At 36.9% G+C, this 25,966-nt stretch overlaps 1 protein-coding gene across 9 annotated transcripts in view; it reads left to right on the top strand.

Moving 5' to 3' along the window:
* ADGRL3 (adhesion G protein-coupled receptor L3) overlaps nt 1-25,966 on the top strand; it is a 761,705-nt gene that overhangs the window by 525,672 nt on the left and 210,067 nt on the right. For all 9 annotated transcript variants that reach the window (XM_079770921.1, XM_079770928.1, XM_079770927.1 and 6 more), the window contains one exon: nt 14,358-14,438. In XM_079770921.1, the coding sequence (XP_079627047.1) occupies nt 14,358-14,438 (81 nt within the window). The remainder of the gene's footprint in view (nt 1-14,357; nt 14,439-25,966) is intronic.

The following is a 25,966-nucleotide window of genomic DNA, read 5'->3' as shown; positions in this document are numbered from 1 at the left end:
GGTTCCTTCCTCTGCCAGCCTTTCCTGAGTCACCCAGGAAATTTTGCTTCGCAGTTATCAAGGTTATGTTGTCTTTCTTATGGACAAAAATAACAAGTGTTTACTGAAAATCTACGGTGAGTTATACACATATTTATGGGCTCTCTTTACCTTGGCAAATGGATCTCCCAGTTGAAGCTCATAATTTTATACGTGACTATAAATTCCAAAAGTTGAAAGTTTACTGGTTTATCCCTGCTCTCAGTTACCTGGTAGGCACTTATTAAATATTGTCCTAGTGAATAAGAGAGTAATAGAGGGAATTAATGGAAGCTTATTCACAGTTCCTTTCTTATTCTTTTGTCATTATTTGGGTTTAAGGGTTATATTACCCTGTCTCTGAAAGCTACAGGATCAATAACTGGTATATGTAGAATGACTTATTCTTTTTTAAAAATTTTTTCTATTGATTTCAGAGAGAGAAAAAGAGAGGGAGCGAGATAGAAATATCAATGATGAGAATCATCGGTCAGCTACCCCCTTTTCTCCCCCTACTGGGGATTGAGCCCACAACCCTTGTTTGTGCCCTGACTAGGAATCCAATCTCTTGATTCCTGGGTTGAGGCTCAACCACTGAGCCACACCAGCGAGGCTAGAATGAATCATTCTTGAACAAGCTATACCATCAAGAAGATAACTACTTCATTATCATAGTCCTCCACAGAATATCATTATGTTGAAATATCTGAATATATACAAGAATGCAGCTTATATAAAACAAAGTTTGAATCAATAGCCAAGCTTGCCTATATTTCAATATACCACTACACAGATACTGTCAGAAATCATGACAAAGATTGATTCCAAAATCAACCCAAAATTATCAACTTAACTTCCTTTCACTGAAAATTAGGTAATACAAAACTTTCAGAAAATTATTATTATTACTTATGTTTGTCATTTTTATTTACTTATGAATAAGATTCCAGAAATGCATACCATGACAATAAAATAAACCAAAAGGAAATGTTTATTAAAGGGGTAGGAAGGGTAAAGAAACTCAAATGTAATGAAACTTTATTTGTACTAGACACTAATAATCATTATTTCACTATTAATTTCATTCTTACAGTAAATCTGACATGTATAATTTTTAAAAAAGTGAATTGATTCTAAATATTACTTTTATACAGCATTCTTAGCCTTATTTTGTTAGCCAACCAAGTTTCTACAATTTCTACATTTTCTATCATAAAAAAAAAAAGATAAAAAAGGAGGAGGGATGATGTGGAAGCACAGAGGAATTTTTAGGACAGTGAAAATGCTCTATAGCATACCAAACTGATAGATACATATCATTATACATTTGTCCAAACCCATGAAATATACAAAATCAAGAGTGAGCCCTAATGATGTGGTGATTATGATGTGGGTATCGATGTGGGTTCTTCAATTGTAACACATGTACCGTGGTGGTGGGGGATGTTAATGGCTGTAGCTGTTCCAGGGACAGAGAATATATGGGAAATCTCTGTACCTTTCCTCTTAGTTTTGCTGTGAATTTTAAATTGCTCTAAGAAAATAAAGTCTTAATAATAGTGCTTTAAAAGATAAAGAAACAGAGTAGTATGGAGGAAAGAATACAATATTAGGATTCGCATCATTATCCCTTATCTACCTCTGCCCTGAACTAGAGAGTGACCTTAGGCATGTCCTCTATCTTGTCTAAGCCTGTTTACTCCTCCTAAATTATAGAAGTTGAGCTAGATGATTTCTAAAGAAACCATTCCATCTCTGATATTTTGTTTTGTCTAATTAATCATCTCACTCTATGTAGTTGTTTTTTTTATGTTTATCATTTAGTTATAATCATCAAATTATTACATGGCCTTGTGAAATGATATTCTATTTCTGATTAAAATAATGTCTTATTTGTGCTATTGGTGACATTTTAGAACATGGTACATTTTTAATATTGTGGTATAGGGATCTAAATATATTAGAAAGGTATGGTTAAGCAGTTGAAATTCTAAATTACCTTTAAGAGCAGGTTTGGAAAAAATGCCGAATATCCATATGTTTACAGATGGCAACAATTCAGATAAATATATGTATGTTTGAAAAAGAGAGAGAGAGTTATAAGAGCGTAGAATACCTTTAGAAAGATATATGCCAGGTACTGGAGAGATTTCCTGTGGGAGGTCTTCAGGTTGGTTAGATGCTATAATTTTGTCCCAGTTGAATATGTATCATATACATGTATTAGCATTTCAGATAATTAGTACAGTTAATAAGAACAGGATTTTGTAGAATTAAAATGAATACCAATTATTAAGATGTATATTAGTTTTCTATCCCTGCTGGAACAAATTACCACATATTTAAAGACTTAATGCAAATTTATTATTTTGCATTTCTCTAGAACAGAATTTCAACATGGGGTCTCCTCAGGCTAAAATCAGATCTTCCTCAACACTCTGGGAAGGATCCTTGTCTTTTGCAGCTTCTGGACTTAGCCCCCATTCCTGGGTTCTTCCCCTCCTCCATCTTCAAAGCCAACAGTGGCTTATCTCCTTTTCTCCCCTTGTATTGGTCTGAAGGACTCTTCTGCTTGCCTTTTTGACTTCTAATAGCTCCAGCGTTTAGATAGTGTCATGTCCCCATCTCAACCTTGATCACATCTGCAAAGTCCCTTCTGCCAGGTGGGATGACATATTCACAGAACCTGGGGACTAGAAGGTGGGCATCTTTGGGGGATCATTAATCTACCTACCATAACTTGTAAGCAGAATAACCTTTATTTCTAAACCAGTCTTGTTCTTGCAGAGAAAGGAGGTTTAGGAATATCCTGTGGTAATTGACCAACTGGAATTATTGAACCCCTGTGTTCATACTAACATCATAGTTCTGCTAATTAAGTTTGCCTTTCTTACCCACATTTTTACATTTCTAATCTAGCTTTTCACAGCTCCCAACCCTGAATACTCACACCCTCAGTGGAATAGGCCTTAATATTAACTGATTCAATATTAAAGTATTTTCTTCTTACTCTGTGGTGTGCCAAACTGGGGCTTCCTACAGTGGTGGTAAAGAATAGGAAAGATGTCTGTTGATTAGTGTTGGTGAGGATGTGGATAAAACGGAACCCTTCTGCACTTTTGGTGGGAATGCAGATTGGTGCAGCCATTGTGGAAAGCAGTATGGAGATACCTTAACATATTAAAAATGGACCCAGTAATTCCACTTCTGGGAATATAGCTAAAGGATCCTGAAACACTAATTCAAAAGAATCTATGCACCCCTATGCTCATTGCAATAGCCAAGATTTGGAAGGAGTCCAAGTGCCCATTTATAGATGAGTGGATAAAAAAGGTGTGGTACATTTACACAATGGAATACTACCGTGCCATTAAAAAGAAGGAAATCCTACCTTTTGCCACAGCATGGGTGTACCTTGAGAGTATTATGCTAAGTGATATAAGCCAGTCCCAGAAAGACAAGTACCATATGATTTCACTTATATGTGGATTCTAATAAACAAAACAAACAAACAAATAGAAGCAGACTCATAGATACAGTGAACAGACTGACAGCTTTCAAGTGGAGAGGGGTTGGAGGACGGGGTGAAGAAGAGGAAGGAATTAAGCAATGAAAAAAAGTCTCATAGACACTGATAACAGTATGGTGATTACCAGAGGGAAAGAAGGTGGGAAGAGGTAGAAGAGGGTAAAGGGAGGATAAATGTTGTTGGATGGAGACTTGACTTGGGGTGGTGAACACACAATACAATGTACACATGATGTATAATAGAATTGTACACCTGAAACCTATATAATTTTATTAACCAATGCCGCCCCAATAAATTATAAAAAAAAATGTCTTCCATCTCTCAGAGCACTTCTTGGAAAAGTCTTCAAAATTGACAGGGACCTCTGAGTTTTTCTTCTGAAGTTCCTTTCTGCATGTCTGCACAAAAAAAGTCACTAGCAGATATCTTGCCTTTTGGCTTCCTGGGATCCTTTTAGCCATCCTGACTGTATGGTTCACTAGTCTGGGCAGCGCAGGGCATCACATGAGTCTCAGCACTCAGCACTCACAAGCCTCACGCCAGCTGCCAGCTGCCTTCACAAGAGCCACCTCTATTTTTTCTAGTTTTTTAATTTTTTTAAAGAGAAAAAAATTTAATATATATATATGATTTCAGAGATGAAGGGGGAGGGAGGGAGAGAGAGGAGAGGAGAGGAGAGGAGAGGAGAGGAGAGGAGAGGAGAGGAGAGGAGAGGAGAGGAGAGGAGAGGAGAGGAGAGGAGAGGAGAGGAGAGGAGAGGAGAGGAGAGGAGAGGAGAGGAGAGGAGAGGAGAAGAGAGAAACAGCAATGATGAGGGAGAATCATTGATCAGCTGCCTCCTGCACATGCAACCCTGGCATGTGCCCTGACCGGGAATCGAACTGTAACCTCCTGGTTCATAGGTTGATGCTCAACCACTGAGCCACACGCTCTAGTTTTTTAAAGTGTAGATTTAGATAATTAATTTAAACTCTTTTTTATTCTATAATATAAGCATTTAAGTGATACATTTCCCTCTAAACTGTGCTTTAGCTGTATCCTACACACTTAGACATGTATTTTCATTACCTTTCAACTTGAAATATTTTCTAGTTTCCCTTGTGATTTCTTTTTTGACCACAGGTTATTTATAAGTGGATTAATTTCTAAATGTTTGGGGATTTTTAAATATTTAAATTAATCTCAGATTTATTGCATTTTTCTTAAAGAATATACTTAAGATTTCAACAATTTTGTAACATATTAAGCCTGATTTTGTGGACCAGAAAATCATGTATCTTGGTGAATGTTATTTTGCTCCTAAAAAAGAACATATATTTGAAAGTTTATAACAGTAGGAAAGATGTGAGTGTATGTGAGGGAGTTCACTTCAAAGGTATTTTTTCCAATTTTTGGAAATCAAAATGACTCTAGGAGATATGTATTACTGAACCCTTTTGGAAACCTTATTTTTTTTTAAAATGCCAGGAGAAGGCTCATATACTTAACCTCTTATAGAATGTAACATTTTACACATTGTCTAAGAAAAGTAATTTTAGAACCCTGATTGTTCTGTGATTTAGTCTCTTAGTAATTTTAGGTGGCCTGGAAATAGAGAACTAAAATTTTCTTAAGTTTCAGAAATTATAGTCTATTTGTCTTCTCTTCCCACCCCCGTGGATGTATTTGTAGGATGTGGGGGCAGTGAGCTATATAGTGAGAACATTTTATCTGGACTTAAAACTTGATTCCCACACACCCTATTGTGTAACCTTGAAAATACACTTAACCTTATGGAGCTTTCATTGCTTAATATTTTAAATGGAAAACAATATTTACCTCACATGGTATTTCCTATTATTCAACTAGAAAATAAGCTTGTTTTAATGTGATCTTCAGTTTTCTAATGTGTTCATTCCTGTTTATTTTTGAAGAATTATATAAAAAAAAAAGAAATAGAAATGTAGGGAAGATCAGTGCTCTGATTTATTTTTTGTATATTTTCTCCAGTTAATTGTTGTTATGCTTTTGCTACAATAGGTTTTTGAGACTTCATGGAAGAATTTTGAAGCAATGCTGCAAAAATTCAGTGCTTGTCATTTAACCACCAAGTCTATTTTTCATGCTTTTGAAAGAAAGAGAAGCATTTGTACGGTTTTATTAAATATCCCTCTATATTTGTGAGCACCTGAAATTCACCATAAATATAAAGAATTCCTTAGTCCAACAAAATTTCAACACCAGGTCCAATGTGATTATTTTGCAGGCAAAGAGGGTTCATTTCTTGTTGTTTTTTTTCCTGACAATTGCTTTATTGAATTTTACATTAAATTCATTTTTCATACTCTTATCTTCTTAATGTTTAAGTATCAAAATGATATCATGGTTGTTTTTTAAAGAGCTATTTTATTTTATAAATACATACTCAAATAACTTAAACTTGAAATGACATGATGTCTGAGATTTGCTTCAACATATTCTTATGGGGAAGGAGGCGAGGTGAAGGGAGGTGAAACAGTATAACATTGTTTATACCAAATTAGCTGAATTGACCATTGATGAAGCTGATGATCGGCCTGTGTAGGGGTGGAAAACTTTCCCTTCCCCCCTTCGAGGTTGTTTGGCTGGTCTAATAATTAAGTGACATTAGGCAGATTAACAGGAGAAACAGGAGAAAAGCAAATTTGGTTTGTAATGTACAGGAGCTGCATAAAAATGTGAAACTCAAAAGAAGTGAACATGGAAACCTTTATACCTTTAGACAGAGAAACCATGAATTTGTGAAGAACTGACAAGACAAAGGAGTTTGGGCTTGGGAAGTAAATTAGTGAAGATGTACCAAGATTTGTTCATATGGCTTTCTTGGCCCATAACTCCCGATCCTTGTTGATAAAGATGCCTTCTGCCCTCCTGGTCCAGGGATGGTGCCTTTCACATGGGAGATTTATTTCCCACTTTCAGAGGGACAAATGGGGGTCAAAGGGTCCTCCTTGCGCTTGCTTTTCCTCAAGTACCTCTAATTCAAAATTAGCAATAGGCCAACATAGCATATTTTCAAGTGGCTTATTCTGCTCCCCTTCACATGTATTCATTATTCTTCCCTTTTTAGTACACTTTTGAATTTTTAAAATCTTTGTTTTTATTTTTCTCACATTCAACCTGTGGTTCCCTGAACCCTGTTCCTGTTACTCATCTGATCTGTCGGCATCCGCTTGTAATGTTCCTTCTCCTGCCCCTGCTGGCCATGCTCTTTGATCAGACTGCCCACCACTTGCCATCCCCTTGACCTCAGCTTCCTCAGGTGCTGTCCCTCACTTACCTCAGTTAGATGCTGCTGTTGTGCTCCTCTCTTTCATCTCTATAAAGGTGCCTACCACCATTCACAGCAATCTGAACCCTGCGTCTGGACTGAAATTTCTCAGTGGAGGGGTTTTATTTTCTTGTTCATAAGGGATCGTTAATACTGACCACAGAGTGGAAGTGGGTACGTGGGTACTGAAGAAGGATTTGCTCATTGAAATTCTCTCTCTCTCTCTCTCTCTCTCTCTCTCTCTCTCTCTCTCTCTCTCTCTCTCTGCAAGAAAGAGACTTTAGTTTCACATTGCTCTGTTTTCTGGGTAGCAGCCCATCAGTGACCTGTGCTCCTCCAGCAATGACTTCATAACCTCAATACGTCAAGCTTATAGTTGTTTCTCTGCCACCTCAAATTTTACTAAAGTCACTAAAAATAAGTAATAAGATAAGTAATAAGATGGAGGGGGAAAATGAGAGTGAAAAAATAGGTATCAAATTAGCAACTTTACAAATCTTTTCTTGGATGATCACTTTTGATTGGTGTTTACAGCATCATCTGAAAGCTGACTTTATAAATGCCCCATGGTTATCATCCGGCTGGGATTTGAAGGCAAAACAGGCAAAATGTTATAATGCTAGGCACGCCCAATATTCCATCAGCACAAACAAAACATTGACCTCTGGTATTTTTTTTATCAGTAGTTGAGATTATTTTCAACAAGGAAAAATACTTCTTTTCTCTTTTCATTTTTTTTTGAGGAGGCTTAGCTGCTCTAAGAGTATTAGAAAAACTTTGAAAAATTCCATATGCCATTCTTAAATGTAGTTTAGTATTGGTTCCCACATTCTACATGGAATTATGATTGTGGTAGGGCAGAGAAGTGCAGAGATGTAACTTGCTATCGCAAACAAATAAAACAAAGACATAAATTCTGCCAGGAGGGATATAAACTTGTTTATAACACTACATAGAAAATGAGGAAAATTTGAGTTGAAAAATGGTACAACTGGAGAAACCCATGGGGACTTTGTAGTAGTGAAATTTGATTTTACTTTATAAAAAAACCATGTGTTCATTTTTCCAATTACACACCTTCCTATTTTATTTATATCTTATCTATTGCTCACATGAATGCCTATGAATATGTGTAAAATTTGAATTAATTGTGTTAGGGAAAAGCATTTGATACTAGAATTTTTTTTTCTTTTACTCTTAGTTATTAAATTTAGGTTTGTTCCCTTATGTATAGTTTTATCTTTGTTAGTTTCCTGTGAAAGTCACATGTTATCTCTTGTCTTCTCTTGAACTCTTCAAATGCCGTGCTCACCCTGTTTAAAATTGCAACCTGCCCTTCCCAACCCAGATCCCCTTTGGCCTGTTCTCATTTGTTTCCATTGCCCTTGGCATCCTGTACATACAATATTATTGAGTTACTTGCTTATTCCCTGTCTCCCCCTACATAAGGATGTAGATCATCATTCATTTAGTTGTGTGATGTATGCCAACCAACTAAAAAGGCACCTCTCATGTATGAGGCACTCAAGTAATATTGATTAATGAATTAATGAATGAAAAGAATTAATGATAACAATAATAGTTAAAAATTCTAAGTACTGCCCTAACCGGTTTGGCTCAGTGGATAGAGCCTGTGGACTGAAGCGTCCCAGGTTCGATTCCCTTAAAGGGCATGTACCTTGGTTGCGGGCACATCCCCGATAGGGAGTGTGTAGGAGGCAGCTGAATCAATGTTTCTCTATCATTGATGTTTCTAACTCCCTATTCCTCTCCCTCTCCATTCCTCTCTGTAAAAAAAATCAATAAAATATATTTTTAAAAATTCTAAGTACTTTATTATGTACCAAGCACTGCTCTAATGACTTCATATGTATAATTTCATGTAGTCTTCAAACACATCCCTATGAGGTCAGTGGTCTTATAATCCCCATTATGCAAATGAGGAAATTGAGGCACATAGAAGTTAAGCAGCTTGATAGTTTCTGGCATTATGGCTAAAAAGTGGCGGAGTCCAGGTACCAACACAAGTAATTATATTCCCTGGGCATGATGTCACCTGTTATGCTAACCTGCCTTTAGTGTGTAGACAAAGCCTAATGGGGAAAAGATAGTGCATATTTTCATAAGTAAATAGCTCTAAACCTGTTTCAGCACAACTGAAAGATCATGCCCCACATACCTTGAAAACTATGGCGTACTAAGGAAGGTGTCACAGGTGAAAGGGACGAGGGTTGTGGGCAGTTTTCTGCAAGCAACTATAAAACATTCCTCTCTTCCTGTTCTCTGACATCACTGTTGACAACCACCACCTGATTTGCCTTTTGTATGTCACCAATTTCTCAAGATAGTTTCCTCATTCCAAAGTGTGGGGTTGGTACTCTAAGCTATCAAATGTCTTTCTCCCTCCAAATGCTGTGGTTCTAAAAATGCATTTCTGTGTTCTGATGTTCAAGTAAATTATTGACAGTACTGGTCAAATTTTTTCTATATTTGAATCTTAGTAGAAATTGCACATGGTTCCTTAATGAAGGAGAAATTAAATGAAAGTTGAAAAGGAGATTGAAGATAGAAAAATAATGGTTTTTCCAAAATCCATCATGGCCCTTGGGTTTGTGCTATAGTGCTGATTGTATTACCAGCACCCTTACAGTTTCTACATCTTTGCACACCTGACTCTGAATAGTTCATGCATTTTCATTTCAGGATGTGAGCTGTCCATATTTTGGGGAGGGCTAGATCATTTAATTTTTCTCCTCTCTCAGTGTGGATGAACTATACATCTTCTGACTCAAACCCTCTGTTTTACCTTTCTTGGGGAGATAGTTATTTGGAGAGATTGTTCCCTTCACAGTTTGTACAATTGTCTTAGTATTAATTGTGTCAAAATGTAATCAACCCTGGTTTAACTACACTACCACTTTAAAAAGCAAACAAAACATCTTCATGATATTGGAATTCTCACTCACTCCTAATGAGAAGTAAAATGATATAGCTTTTTTGGAAATCAGACTGACAGTCCCTTAAAAGTTTTCACATAAAACCTGGCCAGAGTGGCTCAGTGGTTGAGCATCTACTTATGGAGCAGGAGGTCATGGTTCTATTCCCGGTCAGGGCACATGCCTGGGTTGCAGGCTCTATCCCGTGTTGGGCGTGCAGAGGCAGATAGCCAACCAATGATTTTCTCTCATTCTTGATGTTTCTATCTCTCTCTCTCTCACTTTCCCTTCCTCTCTGAAATTAATAAAAACATACTTTTTAAAAATGTTTATGCATAGAGTTACTATATGAGCAGTTTCATTCCTGGGTATGTTCAAGAAAAATGCACACATATGTCCACACAAAACTTGTACATGAAGGTTTAGAGAATTATTAGACTACCTGACTATTCAGAATAGTCAAAAAAAGGGAATGATCCAAAATATCCATCAACTGATGTAAAGTTACATGAAATGTGATATTCTGTATAACCTATGTTTGTGATTGTTTGACAGCAAACATTTGGCCAGAAAGGGAAGGAAGTACTGGTCTGTGCTACCAAATGGATGAGCTCTGAAATATTATGTTGAGTGAAGGAAGCAGGTCACAAATGACTACATTTATATAATTCCATTTATGTGAAATGTCCAGAACAGACACATCTATATAGAGACGGAAAGTAGATGAGTGGTTGCCTAGAACTGGGGAGGAAGTGGTGAATGACTGCTAATGGGCTTTGGGGTTTTTTGTTCATTTGTTTGTTCTTTATGTGGTGATGAAAGTGGTCTCGGATTGATTGTGGCGGTGGTTGCACAAATCTGTAAATATACTAAAAACCATTAAATTGTATACTTGCAATGGGCCAATTGTATGATATGTAAAATTACATATCAATGTAGATATGTGACATCTATATGCAAATGTATCACTTACTTACACTAAAAATTGAATAAAAACTCATCCATAAGCTACCCAACCATTTCCCTATTGCCATGTTCTTCTGTACCCCTTAGCAATAAACCAAGAAACTTTTATTTTCTCCTCCCTTTTATTTCATTGTAATATTTTATGAATCTATCATTAAGCATTGTTTATTATTTTGTAGAGCTGTGGAGGAACTTACCATAAAATGAAAGGTGAATAGCAGTACCAAGAAACTCTGTTCCCTAAATTACATCTCTAAAATTAATCTTTAAAATTTAAATTATGCATCACAAAAGAATTAAATATAAAAGTAGTATATAAATGAATCTTAACTTGGGAGTATATTTTGTATAAGAAAAAGACAGATCTCCAAAAATAACAAATATTATTATCAATGTATCTAGCTCTAAGTAGCTAGGAAGGTAAAAGTTATTAACTAATAATTCTCACAATTACCATCAAAAAAGTTCAATGGAAGTTATCAATACATTTTTAAAAATTTGTTTTAAATTGGGAAAATAGAATACTTAAACCATGAAATAATATTCTTCTAACAAATATAGAAAACTTCCAAAATAATTTATTTCTATATATTAAAAAGGCAATTTAAACAAATACAGATCCATTTAAAAAATGAAGACAAAATATTTTAAATGTTTATTTTCCAAATCAATGTATAGATAAATTAAGTCAAATCAAAATGTCAATATGATTATTTTTGCTTAAAAATTCATGGGAAAAGTGAAGGAAGATTCAGGAGGAAAAAGAAGAAAATAAATATATATCTTTTTAATTTGGAAAAATGAGGGCAAACATATAAGCAGTATTTCACATATTTGGATATAAAAAGCTGCTGTAAGACAGTAGATCATGGGGGAATATGTGATGAATGAGAGAATGGGTGTGTTCCCTGAGAGAATTCTAGTCAGATCTTTAAAAACAATATATGTTTGCCATGCTTTTTACCTCCCTAAGCTCTTTTTGAACTGATCACATTTTTGTTGTTGTTGTGGTTGAATATTATTCACCATAAAGTCTAAGAGAAATGTTTACGGAAGTTATTTTTTGTTTTAACTGCAGTTTCGTTTATTGCAATTATTTGGCAGTAATTCTTAATGAGGGGGTGGAATTCTCAGTCACTGGGGCTGTTTATGCACAGCCCGTTCCCCATGTTCTGTTATTCTCACCTTGATGAAGAGCACTTATCCCTGAGAATCACAGCCTTAGCCAACCACAGGTCAGAATGGGTTTTATTCTCTCTATGTGTTTTCCTGGAGATCCATGTGGAGTACCACCGATCTAGAGTGAAATGGAAATGTTTTTTTAAGATTTTGATTAATGCACTCACTCCGCAAGCTCCATAAATTTTGGGTTTTATTTTGGATGTCAGAAATCTCAATCACCAGATTGAAATCCAGCACTGCATTTCTGACCGTCCTCTAAGTCTCCCAGTTTCAGTCGCCCCCTACCACGGTGGCTTTCCCTGCCACACCTCAAATCCTGCAGTTTGCTCGATTTCTCCTTGGAGAGAGAATGAAAATGATGGCAGTTGAAGTTCAAGACCTGGTTGTCAATAACCCCCATCCCATTCTACTGGCTCTTTGATGTCTCTATTCCCTTCATGAACATGCACACTGTGATCTCAGAAGTATCCATGCCGAGCACTTTTGAAGTTACATGTTTATCCCAAGACCAGAGACTAATGTGGCATTTAAAGGGACTCTTTACTTCAACCTGAATGTAGGGCTAACAGTTTCAAAAGCTGTACTTGTCAGTATTTAATGACTAAAATCTATGCATATTTCTTCTAGGTTTAGCATAGTGAGACGTTCTCTGAGAAAAATATTATGATATAGATGAAAGCACTTTAGATTTATAGTCAAAATGCCACTGGCCTTGCTCTTTGCTCGCTGCATGTGCTTGAGCAAGATGCTTAATCTCATCTACTTGTTTTTATATATATAAGAATATCAACTCAGTGCCTACCTTTAAATCCTTGTAAAAGGAGATGATGTGTGTATGAGTGCATGGCAGTTATCATTACTTGTGGTTAGAGCCATGTTCCTGGATTAGACAGGAAATCAGTATTATTTTATCTGATGAGGTTATGTTGAACCTATATGAAGTGAAAGAATCGTATTTTCATTTACATGATCAAAGTTTCAGACCAGTTCACTTGTAATGACACAGGAACTTAAAAACAAAAATGTTTTGCAACTAAATATGCAGCATAGGTAAACATCAGATGCTTTTGTAATTAAGATCATCTGAAGTTTTTAATAAGCTGTATTACACGTGGACTGCTAACAGTGCACAATCACTGTCTTATATCCTTTATAACAGTGCCTTTAGTGTTCCACTGAAACATGGTCAGTGAATGCACAATATTCTTACTTACAATTATGCGGGGCTCTGTATATTACAGCAGCTCCACTGTGTCTGCTGTTAGCTGGAAAAATGCTGGGAGCAACAGCAGCTACTATCAACAGGGAGCCATATTAATTATTTGAAATGTGCCTCATAAGAGGAATCAGCAGAGTTTATTACAAGTCGAATATTACTTGAAACGGGAAGGTTACTCTAACTGTTATCATAGTCTATGTGTCATTAACTTTCCTTGTTTAGGAAAAGAGATTAACAACCCTGTAAATTGCTATAGTAAATGTGTAAAATAGGACTGCATATCCCCACTGTAGAAGGAAAGTGGTGGGTCCCCACTTCCACCCAAACCTTTCTAGAAAGTAGCTTTAGAAGTGGAACTGACTCTGTAATTATGCTTTCCTGCCTTAAAATTCAAATTGCTTACTAGATCATATTGATTATACAAACTATAGCTGCTTTGAGCATTAGAAATTCTTTTGTTTTTAAGCTAGCAATTTTTTCAATCACCATCTCAGCATTCAAATCCACTTTATTACTTAAACTCACAAGACAGAAAGTATATTGCAAATACTGTATGTGAGCTAGCAGAATGCTTTGTAAGGAAGAAAGAATGAATTCATCTACCTGCTTTTTATATTGTGGTTATTTATTGTTTTTCCATCAAAAACAATAAGCATGTGGGGGTAGTATTCTGTTAAATAATGTAAGGAAATCATAAAAATAAAAATTAATCAGGGTTGTAAAGTTATCTAAGTAGATGTTACTCAAAGTGTTATTGGACATTGATGCCAGTCTGCACCCTGTTTCTTACTGATCTGCAATGAATAAGTGAAGAAATTGAGAGTGTTTAGAAACATTTGTAACAGGTTGATAGAGTTCTTAATGTCTGTTTAATCTAGCAATTACAAATTAGGTCTTGTATTTTGTATGTCTTTGTTTTTAGTTTTTCCATTTCATTTTTTTCTTAAATCACTTTAATTGTATTTTTAAGTGTCACTCCACAATAAAATTGTAAATTATCAACAGCAACAACAACAAAAAACCTGAATTTTATAAGAAAGACTGCTTTAATCAGTTGATGTTTGGATGGCACATAATGTTTCTGTGTTTGGATGGATCTGTCTACACTCTATAATGGCTATTAATTCAGTATGGAGAGAGATCACGTGACATCATAAAACAGAAAAGTAACAAGACATAACTACAACGTCTCTCTAACATTTATTTTTGGGTCCACAGGTCAGGCACATCATGGCCAGGTATCTTACATCTCTCCACCAATTCACCTTGACTCTGAGCTAGAAAGACCCCCTGTTAGAGGTAAGTGTTTGTTTTTTTCTTTTTTTTTATTATTTTTAAATTTTTATTGTTGAAAGTGTTACATATGTTACTTTTTCCCTCACTGACCTCTTCTAACCTGCTTCCACCTCTCACCCAGGCCTTCACCATCCTATTGTCTGGATCCATGGGTTAGGCATACAAGTTCTTTGGTTGATCTCTTCCCACACACCCACCATATCCCACCTTCCCTCTAAGATTCCACAGGAGACTTTATTTATTCTTTGATGAAGGCAATTAATTAAGTTAAAGGTGATAGTAAATATATATTTCAAAATGCAGTATCTGTTTAGAAAGCAAGGGGAGATGGTGTATAAGAAATCTGATGACAGAATGAGTAAGTCTTATTTATTAACTAAACATGTTAATAAATAAATGTTCCGATAAATGTTTGTAAAGCAAAATAAGAAATAGGGATGCATAGTGATTGAACTCGTGGGAGCCTAGTTGAAAGCCAACCTAGATTTAGAGATTAACAGCTAACCATTATTTTTTTAATTGGAACTTTCTTCTCCTATTATCCTATTTGTTTAATAAATTAAAATGGCTTAATCTAAGTCATTGATATATTTGTTTTATTACAATTTGATATTTTATATTATTTTAAAAAGTTATTTTATTATAAATAGTTTATTTTGTAATGTATAAATTAAAAATGTGTATTTTAAATGGATACCACCTATTTAAAGATTTTTTAAGAAACTAGTCATACAAAAGTTAAAATAACATTTATAATTATATAATCTAAATACAAAATGTAGTTTTCTCTTTTTAAGAATATTTGTTACTGATTTCCAAATGTTTTATAAGTATCCTAAGGTTAATTTTCCAGTTCCAAGTATTGCAGTATATTTTCTTATACCTTCAAAAGTATTAATTACTTGATATAATAAAAGTCTGTAGGTCTGACTTTTAGGAACATGTTTTCTCCAATGCTATTTCTCCTGTCAGGAGTCTCTTACCTTCTCTTTTCTATTCACTAAGTTCCTACCAGTGTTCCAAGGCTCTTCTCTATCTTCAGTTCCTCTGCAAGCTTCCCTGGGCCCTGCACTAGGGAGGAGCTAAGTGGATGCCTCTGTTCTCCAAGTGCTCCCCGGCGCCCCCCACCCCCACCCCCCTGTGCTTGCCTCCACCTTTTACACCTAAGACAGGGTCTTTTATTTTTCAGTGCACATGTTTCCCTTTCTCTTCTGTAAGGTCTTTGGGGGGAGAGAGTGTCAGAATTACTGTTCTCCTCCAGCCACTGGTCTGTGCGTGGCACATACTGGGCAGTCACAGGACACTTTCTAAGTGGCTGAAATTTAAAGTGACAGCCTAGATGCTGAAGGATGCATCCTCGGTGTTCAAGCAGAAAAGGGAATAGGGACCATAGGGGGATCCCACAAAGAGGGAAACAGATTGAATTGAAACATGGATATGTCAAAGTGGAGATATTTTTAAGGAAATATGCTAGGCACACAGTAAAATGGGAACAGTTTGAGAGGAAGAGACTGGAAAGATGCAATAGGGCAGATCGTGAAGGACTTTGTATCACACATGCAGAGGAGTTTGTATTTTATTCTGGAAAAGAATATGGAATACTTTTGTCTCTCTTTTATTTATTTATTTATTTATTTAAATTTTTTTTATTGTCTAAAGTTTTACATATGTCTCCTTTTCCCCAATTGACCACCCCCCACCCCCAAGCCATTCCCACCCCGGGCAAGCCCCCACCGCCCCAGTGTCTGTGTCCATTGGTTTTGCTAATATGCATGCATACAAGTCCTTTTGATGGAATACTTTTAATGTAAAAAATCACTGTTCCCTAGCCAGTGGGATGCTACATTGTACCATGATCAGTTCTTGATATGAGAAAAATACCTGTGGCGTCAGTGTAGGGGATGAGAGATTGGCAGAGGGAGGCTGTTGCAGGGGTACCGGTAAAAGATGACTGGAGAATTAGGTAGCAATGTGTCAGCGGCAATGGCTGGGCCTGAGAAATATTTTGAAGAGACATTTCAGTTAGCTGAACAGAACAGGGGGAGGAACAGAAATGCCTCCAAGGTTTCTATATTGATTAACAGCTTGGATGCGTATGACATAATCCCTCACCATGAGGAATAGATGCGTTTTACATTGATGCAATGTTTTAGATATGCTAATTCTTAGCAAAAGGTTGTTGCTCTGAAAGATGTAAACCTACTTAATGCAAGTTGGTGACCTCAATATAATTCAATTTTTCAGACATGCTCTCAGTATGATTTGGGAAGAGAACTGTAAGCTCTTGCATAGGATGTGCAATAATCCACTCCAAAAGTTAGTGGCTTTAAACAAGAAACATTTGTTGCAGTTCTCAGAGGCTGTTGAGTCACGTGAGTGCTGACTTGGATGCTTAGCAGTTGGCAGATGGTTGGTTTTGTGGGGGAGGGAGCGCACATGTGTGGTAGTCAACTTGATGTCATTTGGGGTGATGGCCATATGGCTCTCATTACCCAGCAGCCTAGCACAGGTGCATTCCCATGGTGATAGGATTTCCAGCAATATATAAACAAGTCCCAGAGTTCAGATGTTTTTCAGGACTCTGCCTGTGTCATGTTTGCTATGTCCCATTGGCCAAAGCAAGTGAGCCGACCCCAGGCGTGAGAGAGCAGAAATAGACTCCATCTTACAATCCAAAGGACCATGGATACAGATAAAGAGAGGCCTTTAGGGCAGATAAAGAGTAAAATAAATTTAGAAGGAAATAAGACAAAAACTAGCTGATAAAATGAAAGGGTTTAGAGCTAATAAACTTAAACTTGGGAGTTCTAGAACTTCCTTGTTTTAGTTTCTTCAACTACTACATAGATCAGAAATGAGAACTTCACAGTATCTTTGTGAAGATTAGGGGTAATACAGAATAAAGTCTGGCATCTGGTAGGCCCTAGATAAAATGTGGCTATTACCATGTACTTCTGGGTTCATTGCTGTGGCAAATGGGAAGAAATTGGGCTTTGGAGCCAAGGCAGACTTGCATGACCTTAGAATGATTGTCTTGATAACTTCCAGTTCTCATATCATTTATCTACTTACATTGAACTAGAGACACTCCTAAACTGCTTGGTGATTAATGCAATTGCAGCTATAGTCACTAGCTCATGTGCCATAGTTCTACAGTTTAAAAAAAAAATTATTAATTAGATAAAGAGGCTTATATAAATCACCAAAATAACGTTGCAGACAATCATGTGCTTTTTTCTTAAACCTAATATTTTATTTCTAAAAATATTTTGAAAATGGGATAGAGTTGGCATAATAGCATTACTTTGGAACAATAAAATATTTCCTTTTAACTTTAAACCATCACTCCTCACCTTTATTTACTATTTTTAATTATACTGTAAAGTGATGTTAATATTTATATGCAGTCAAATTATACAAATGAACTATATTATATCTATTGGTAGATAGATATAGATATATGAAGATACAAATATAGATAGATAGTTATTTATGTATAAATATAGGAACAGAGAGAGGGCCTCTCATGTATATTATAGTTTTTATTTTAATTAATACAATAACATAAATTATTTTTAAATAATTTGGAATTTAATCTCCAATGATTTTTTGTAATATTATATAGCAATATCCTCTGAACTGCCTGGATACTAACATTATTAGCTAGCCATTGTAGCTTTTATTTTTCTATTTTTTGCTAGAGTTTTATACATATTGCAAATATGATCAATATATCTAGATAGTTCCCTTCCCACATTGACCTGTAGCTCTCTGTATTTTCTTTCTTGTCTATAGGCATGTTAAATTTTTAGGAATTATTGCTTTATAGATTAATTCCTTGTGTACTTTATAGACTTGATTATATTTTTAATAGGAAAACTATACTTAATTTTTTAATATTCATCAAGCTAACCATACAAAACAATAACATTTAAGAACATAGTAATATAATCTATACTAATAAGAGAGAAATATGGTAATTGACCAGCACTCTGAGACGCCCACAGCCAATCAGGAGGGAATATGCAAATTAGCGGGACAAAGATGGCAGTGGCCACGGAGCCAGCTGGAGCGGGCGGGAGGCTTGGGTTGCCCCCGGTGACAGAGGAAGCGAAGCTCCCCGCCAGCCTAGGCCGGCCGCTGAAGGAGGGGCCTTTGGTCGGTGGCCACGGAGCCGGCCTGAGCACACAGGAGGCTTGGGTCACCTGGGCCGGCCGCCAAGGGAGTGGCCTGAAAATGGCCCTCATCCCCTCACCCAGGCTGGCCACACCACCATCTGGGTGAGGGTCCCCGCTGGGGGTTGTGGTCAGCCTGCAAACAGCCATCAGCCCCTCACCCAGGCTGGCCAGGCACCCCAGCAGGGATCCCCACCCCATGAGGACGTGGCTGGCCTGCAAACTACCCCAGCCCCTCGCCCAGGCCGGCACCGTCCCCAGTAGGGATCCCCACCCCAATGGGGGCGTGGCTGGCCTGCAAACCACCACAGGCCCCTCACTCAGGCTGCCCCGCCCCCCAAGGTAACCCCCACCCTGATCTGGAACACCCTTCAGGGCAAACCAGCCAGCCCCCACCCGTGCACCAGGCCTCTATATCTACTAATAAAAGGGTAATATGCTAATTCAACTGGGAGACCTTCTAGGAGACCTTCCGGATGTTATTCTGGACAAAGCCATGGTGGCGTGGCTGAGGTAGAGGCGGTTAGGGGCTAAGAGGCGAGGGCAGTTGTGGGTGATCAGGCCAGGATGGGACGGCAGTTGTGGGTGATCAGGCCATTGGGGGGGCCATTGGGGGTGATCAGGCCAGTAGTTGGGGCCAGTTGGGGGCAAGCAGGCCATCAGTGAGGGCCAGTTGGGGGTGAGCAGGCTGGCGGGGAGGGCAGGTAGGGGTGAGCAGTCTAGCGGGGGGGGGCAGTTGGGGGTGAGCAGGCTGGCAGGGGGGGGCAGTAGGAGGCAAGCAGACTGGCAGGGGGGGCAGTTGGGGGCGAGCAGGCCGGCAGGCAGAGTGGTTAGGGGCAATCAGGCAGGCAGGCAGGTGAGTGGTTAGGAGCCAGCATTCCCAGATTATGAGAGGGATGTCTGACTGCTGGTTTAGGCCCGATCCCACAGGACAGTCAGACATCACCTTAGGGGTCCCAGATTGGAGAGGGTGCAGGCCAGGCTGAGGGACACCCCTCCCCATGCACGAATTTCATGCATCGGGCCACTAGTTATCAATATTAGCACAGGGAACATGTCAATAGAAAATATGAACTAACATACAATAACATATCATACTGCTTCAGATATTTTATCACTTCATTCTGTTTTCATCTGAAATATTTTGGATAACTTGGTAATTTAAAAAAAATGATTGTACTTTGAGTATTTGAGACAGGGGTCTAATTATTGGTAACATTGAATTGTGTTTTAAAACCCTATTCTTAAAAATAATTTTATAATTGTTGTTCAAAATATAAATATAGATATAGACATAGATATAAATATGACAATTTCATTTCTTTTTTTTTGACCCCTCAAGTTCTATATCATATATGAAACATTTTGATTTTAAATACCATGTCACCATCCTTTCTCCTTTCAATTCTCTTGATTTCTTTACATTTTGTTCATTTTTTAGGGAAAAATATTTTGTGAAATTAATGCATTTGTTTGTCAAATGTATTTTTTCTTTGGTATTGTGCATCTTAATTGTGGCCAACATGCTTTTAATAACCGTGTAGGAAATGTAGAAGCAAGTTACCAAATAGCCTTGAATAAAAAGTTGTGATCTGCATCTTGAAGTGCCAAAATTCAGTGGCACTTACTGTTGAGTAAATTTGAGAGGTTCTGTTCCTTAAGTCTAATGTGACTATACATGGCATTTGGTCAGATAATTTATGCCTGTGGTGACTTTATGTGCATTCTTCAATTTACAGATTCTATTACTGAATAGAGGTGTAAATTCTGATAGTTTACTAGTGCATTAATGTCACAATACATTACAAGGTAATTAACCAGAGCTGCCACTATAAATAGAAAAATAGTCACAGCCCTCACTATAAACTACTTCATAAAAGTAAGATCCTGAATCAGCATTCACCATTATAGTGATTTTTCTTGCCATACGTCTCATTAATCAGGAAAACAGCTTCATCTAGAAGCACTATTATTTTTAAAGCTTTCATTATGAAAATAAAGTCATTATAATTTTGTAGTTAACTTAATGAGATTGATTATATATTTCCATACGCAAATAACTCCTATACACTTTTCAGACGTATTTCCCGATTTTATATATTATAATTGGAAATGAAAGACTACTTTGGTACTTTTGTAGCAGATTTGTCATAAGCACAAGGGAGTTCTTGGGAGGGTGCATTAAGAGTTGCAGTTCTGAAGGTCATGTTTCCTCACCAACTATCCTTTTTTCCCCTATCCTTTATTTTGCCTCCTAACTACCCACATGAAAACTATTCAACCCCAGAACTGTGTCTGTATTACAGTCAGGATCACTCAATGAAGATACTTGGGTGAGATTTTGTGTTGGAAGCTGAATCACAATCCTAAACAAAGGCTTATATTATTTGACAATCGAATATAAAAGTTGGGGAATACCCTTCAGTTGGAACTGTTATTTTATTTTTGGCTTTGTCTTGTTTCATTGTTTTCCTAAACAATTTGGTGATAACCTTAGCAGTCAATTATAGAACCCAACCTAGTAATTCTTTACAACCTCACTAGCAATTCAAGTTAGATAAATTCCTGCTAATTAGCAACAGAAGATTAACTTCTGAAAACAATTTCCATTTATATTACTAAAGATGATATTTTTATGTTCTGCTACATAAAAAAAAAAAAACTTGAAAGTAACCAGATATACTTCACCTTCCAATATGGTAAACCACTAGTAATAAAGCTGATGAATACAGCATTGTATTTAATTTGTATATTTTGTATAATTTTTCTTAAGTAGAGTCTTATATTTAATCATAAGTCTAATATTAACTATAATTTGTGCATTTGCTAATTGTTGACAGTTGCAATTTATAGTCAGAGAAAAATCTAAAATATTTGGGGACATTTGAAAAACTGCATCTTTTTTTCTCTTTTTTTTTTCTATAATAAACTGAGTAATATAAACATGGTTTCATTGGCACATAATCAATGAACTAGAATCATGCTAGGCATGAAGTTTCTGTGCAAATTGCGTTACACTCAGCAAATCTACACACTGAAGATATTTTTTAAAGTTTGAAATAAACAGATGGTCCTGCTTGATGCATCTATATTAAAAATAGGCTCAAGCCAAAGATTTAGCATCACAAATTAGAGACATTAAATGCGATATTATCCAGTAAAATGTAAAAACATTTGAAATTGATTAAAATAAAAAAGGAACTAGACATCTGGCATTCTTATTGAGGAGTTTCTAGGCCTTTCATATTCATGTAGTGTTTTGATAACTTATCTGGTTAGCAGACATTATATAGTAGAACATAATTCCCTAGCTTCAGCCACTCTTAACCCAAAGAAATAAAAAAGAAACTTGCACATAACAGAGTGCTTTGATTATGTTAAATAAACACCCCTTTCCTACACTTGTAAATGCCTAACATTTTTGCTGTGTTTAAATACACTGCCAACAATTACTAGACAGAAAAAAGTATAGCTCATTAATGTAAATTGTAAACAACACTCCCATTTATTAACTGTATATCTTGTATCTGACATGCAAAAAAATATTTTATACATATTGTCGCATTAAGTCTTACCAAGGATGCTATCACTTTTTCATTCAGACTTATTGTTTGTTCATCACAATATTTCTAGCACCAAGCATACTATTGTAATATTATATGGTAGTCACTGAATTTGGTTTGAATTTAATGGAAGTTAAATTATAAACTTAATGGTAAAACGTACATTTTTTTCAATATTCTTAGGAATAAGTATAAGGGTTTTGTAAGTTATAACATACTTTCCAAATATGTATGTTATTGTTTGCATTTAATGGTGATAACCCCAATTTGCTAACCATATGATCATCGACAAACCCATAGCCACAGCAACAACCTCTTTCCCAGGATTGTTTATGTATCAAACAGCAAATATAATAGTATATGTAAAATTACTACATACCCTATAGAATGCTCTGCAAATATAATTTAATATAATTTAGCAACAATACTGTATAGATCTAGTCTAAAACTGGGTATAGCTCATAAAAAAATGGTAAGATCAAGAAAATAAGTCCTCAAGAGAGTTTGCCATAGCCTTATTATCTTTAAATCCTGTTGGTTTAATTATGTTACAGTTTTATATGAAGCATAACCTTATTCTATACATTTAAAATCTCAAACATGTATCAAACAATAAAGCTATACCTCAGCCCTGGCCAGTGTGGATCAGTTGATTGAGTGTCCTCCCGTGAACCAAGATGTCACCAGTAGGATTCCCGGTCAGGGCACTTGCCAGGGTGGCTGCTGGATCCTCAACAGGGGGTGTGCAGGAGGCAGCCAATTGATGTTTCTCTCTCTCCCTTTCCCTTCCTCTATCTCTAAAATCAATAAAAATGTATATATTTTTAAAACTATACATCAGCTTTTCTCTGTGACCTCCTGAAAGAGTAACTTTCATTTTATATTTAACTAATATTTTCTGTGCAGTTGCATCTTAGGCATGGTTTAGATTCCGAAGTTAATGGGAGAGGATTAAAAATGGGGGGGAAAAATCCCACCTTGAAAAAAATCCTCTAAATTATCCTTAAAATATGGTATTTCCAATAGTGAGTTATTTCTTAATATCTGAACATGTGAACACAAAAATACCCCAAGTCTCTTTTGGATATGGAGATACTTATGTGCTGAGTGGTATAAGGAGACACACAACTGAGAAAACATTATCCTTACTCCTCCAGGCATGAGCTCCTTGAGTGAAATGGGAAGAGGAATCTTCCCCCAAAATCCTTTTGAATGTATATATTTAAATGTAAGTCAGATTAATTTTCATGTGACTCTACCATAGTGAGTTACTATTATGTGCCATGCACTCTACAGGGGACTGACAATGTAGTGAGGTACAAGAGAGAAAAGATGTTTGTCCTCATGGACTTTACCTTACCATGGGGGAGGTAAACAATATATCAGTTATGGATTAGACAAGATTATGAACAGGCTGTGATTAAAGGTATAAAAAAGATATAAAGGCAGATTATCAAGGAAAACTACTCCAGGGAGGTAACTATTGAGCTGAACTGAGAAGAATAAAAATAAGTTGGCCTTGACTAAGTTTGAAGGACAGTGAAACCAAAGGTCCTAAACTAGAAAAGTACTGGTTTGTCAATTCTTTTGTTCACTAAGGAGGGCCTCTGAGGAGCCAGTCCTTGATGGAATTGATCGGTTTCCTAGTCTGTCAAGAAGCCACACTCTAGACAGGGGAAAGAAACTATAAATTAATGAAAAACATAACAAACAAATGGGCATGATAATTTGTGGAACACAGTGGGAGTGGATGGGTTCTGGGGATATAGTGAGAGTATTTAGACAGGACTCAGATTATGCAGGGCCTTTTCAAAGAAAAAACAAACAAACAAAACAACAACAACAAAAAAAACACAGAGCTGGACAGTAGGCAAAGTGTTAAGAACAATTTTTTTTTTTTTCCCAAAGAGACAATAGTATTGAATGGCCATAGATTCCAAATACAGCATAAGTAAGTGAGAATTTATAGCCAAGGAACAGAGTTGGGGCAGGGGCAGTGTGGGTTCCTGGATAGAAAAATTACTAAATTGGGAGTGAAGGGGATTCTGGAACCACTTGATAGGCTTCTAGTTGAAGACAGGACAGGGTGATCAGATACCACCAGGAGGGGTGGAGGATGAGGAACCAGATCAGGTAGCCAGGGCTATCGGGTATCCAGGGTGGGGGGTTCTGGTTAAACTGCCTTAGCAGGATTCTTGCTAAAACTGGATTTTGCAGGGAACTGCATAGATGGGCTTAGGGGAAGGTTCAGGAACCTAGTCAAAGTTTGGTCAAGCAGAGAATCTTTGTGAGCTTTGTGGGCCATGAAAGCAGCTGGGGTTTTAAGAGCTATGAGAATCCCTGAGGGTTTTTACACAGAGTAATTCATAATCTGATTTCGATTTTCAAAAGATGACTGTTGCTACACAGAGTGGAGAATGGCTTAGGGAGAAGTAAATCCCGTCATACTGGAGTGGCCTTTCTTTAAAATTTCATTTACAAGAGGGAATTCTTTCCCCCTTACCACTTAAATTCTCTGAAGATTCTCTATTCCTTCTTTCCCCTCCATTTTCCACATTACTGGCTTCTTGGTAATGTGATTTCCCATCTCTGATCCAGAAGTAGCGGAAGAATTTGGAAGCAGGTGAATTCAGATTGCTGTGGGACGAAGATCTAAACCCCTTAGAAGCAAGACCTGAGGGAGCATATGCCTGGATTCCAGTTAATGCCCTGGAGCTGCAGTCCCTGCAGGGAGGAAGAGCATTGACTGCTCACAGATAAGCAAAGGAAAGATTGTACCTGCTGAGTCCTGAAGGATCAAATTCTCATGCTAGACACACTGAATATTGACCCCGTTAAAATGAGGATAGATATTGGAAGGTCTTCAAGCACAGAAGGCATTCATACAACTCTTGCGTAGACATGTTTGAATTACTCCAGTGTTTAGGATGGATTGAGAGCTGAGAGAATTAGTAGGTTATTTCAAGAAAGGGTTCTTGAGAATGTAAATCAGAAGACCGTAGCAACGGAATTAAAGGGGCCCTGGTGTCGTTGACGCTGCAGGTAAAGCGGAAAAAGTCTTGGTGATCGGTGGGATATGTTCAGAGGGAGTTAAAAGATAATTCTTTGATTTCTAATTTGCATCATTTGGGTAGATATGGATACTGTTCTGGAAGACAATAGTAATTCATATTCAAGATAAAAGTTATCCATTATTAATTCTTTGAAAATAATGTAACTTGAAATGTGGCTGGAAATAGTTTCCTTTCAAGTTTGTAGTTGATACAAAATATAATTTCAGAGGTATCAGAGACCTTTAGCCTTTTACAGGTCATCAGAACGACCCTTTTGCTACCAGGTGGTTAGTTATTTCAATAGGTAGTTTATTTAGAAAAGTCCGACGAGTAGATTTATGTGACACTGAGTTTGATGAAGTTCTTTTCTGGAACCTAAAAAGTCATGCCTGCCAGACTTTATTTAGGTAGTAATGAATGAATAAATGAAGCCGAGGCCGCAGAGTGAAAACCACCTCAGGTTCCCAAATGGCCCGTGCCTTTCCTTTGCTTCACTGTTTTGAGCAGATGTACTTCTCCGTTGCAGACGTGTGTTCATTCGAGAGGGGCACCTCAGGGCACACTTGTTTGTTAGACAAAACCAGTCTTGAAGACCGAGCCCAGAGCGTCCTGGCTGCCCTGCAAGCACATAAAACCCGGATTACCAGCTGGAAAGTGCGTTAGCCTTGTGTTTCTGGTTTCTTACAGTAAAAAAAATTAAAAAAAGCAGGCATTTAAGTTATGCTTCTATTGTTATCCCC

This window comes from Cnephaeus nilssonii (genome assembly GCF_951640355.1).
Source record: "Cnephaeus nilssonii genome assembly, chromosome: 1".
Taxonomy (NCBI): Eukaryota; Metazoa; Chordata; class Mammalia; order Chiroptera; family Vespertilionidae; genus Cnephaeus; species Cnephaeus nilssonii.
Note: the sequence above shows the minus strand (reverse complement) of the source record. Positions and strands in the feature narration are given on the sequence as shown.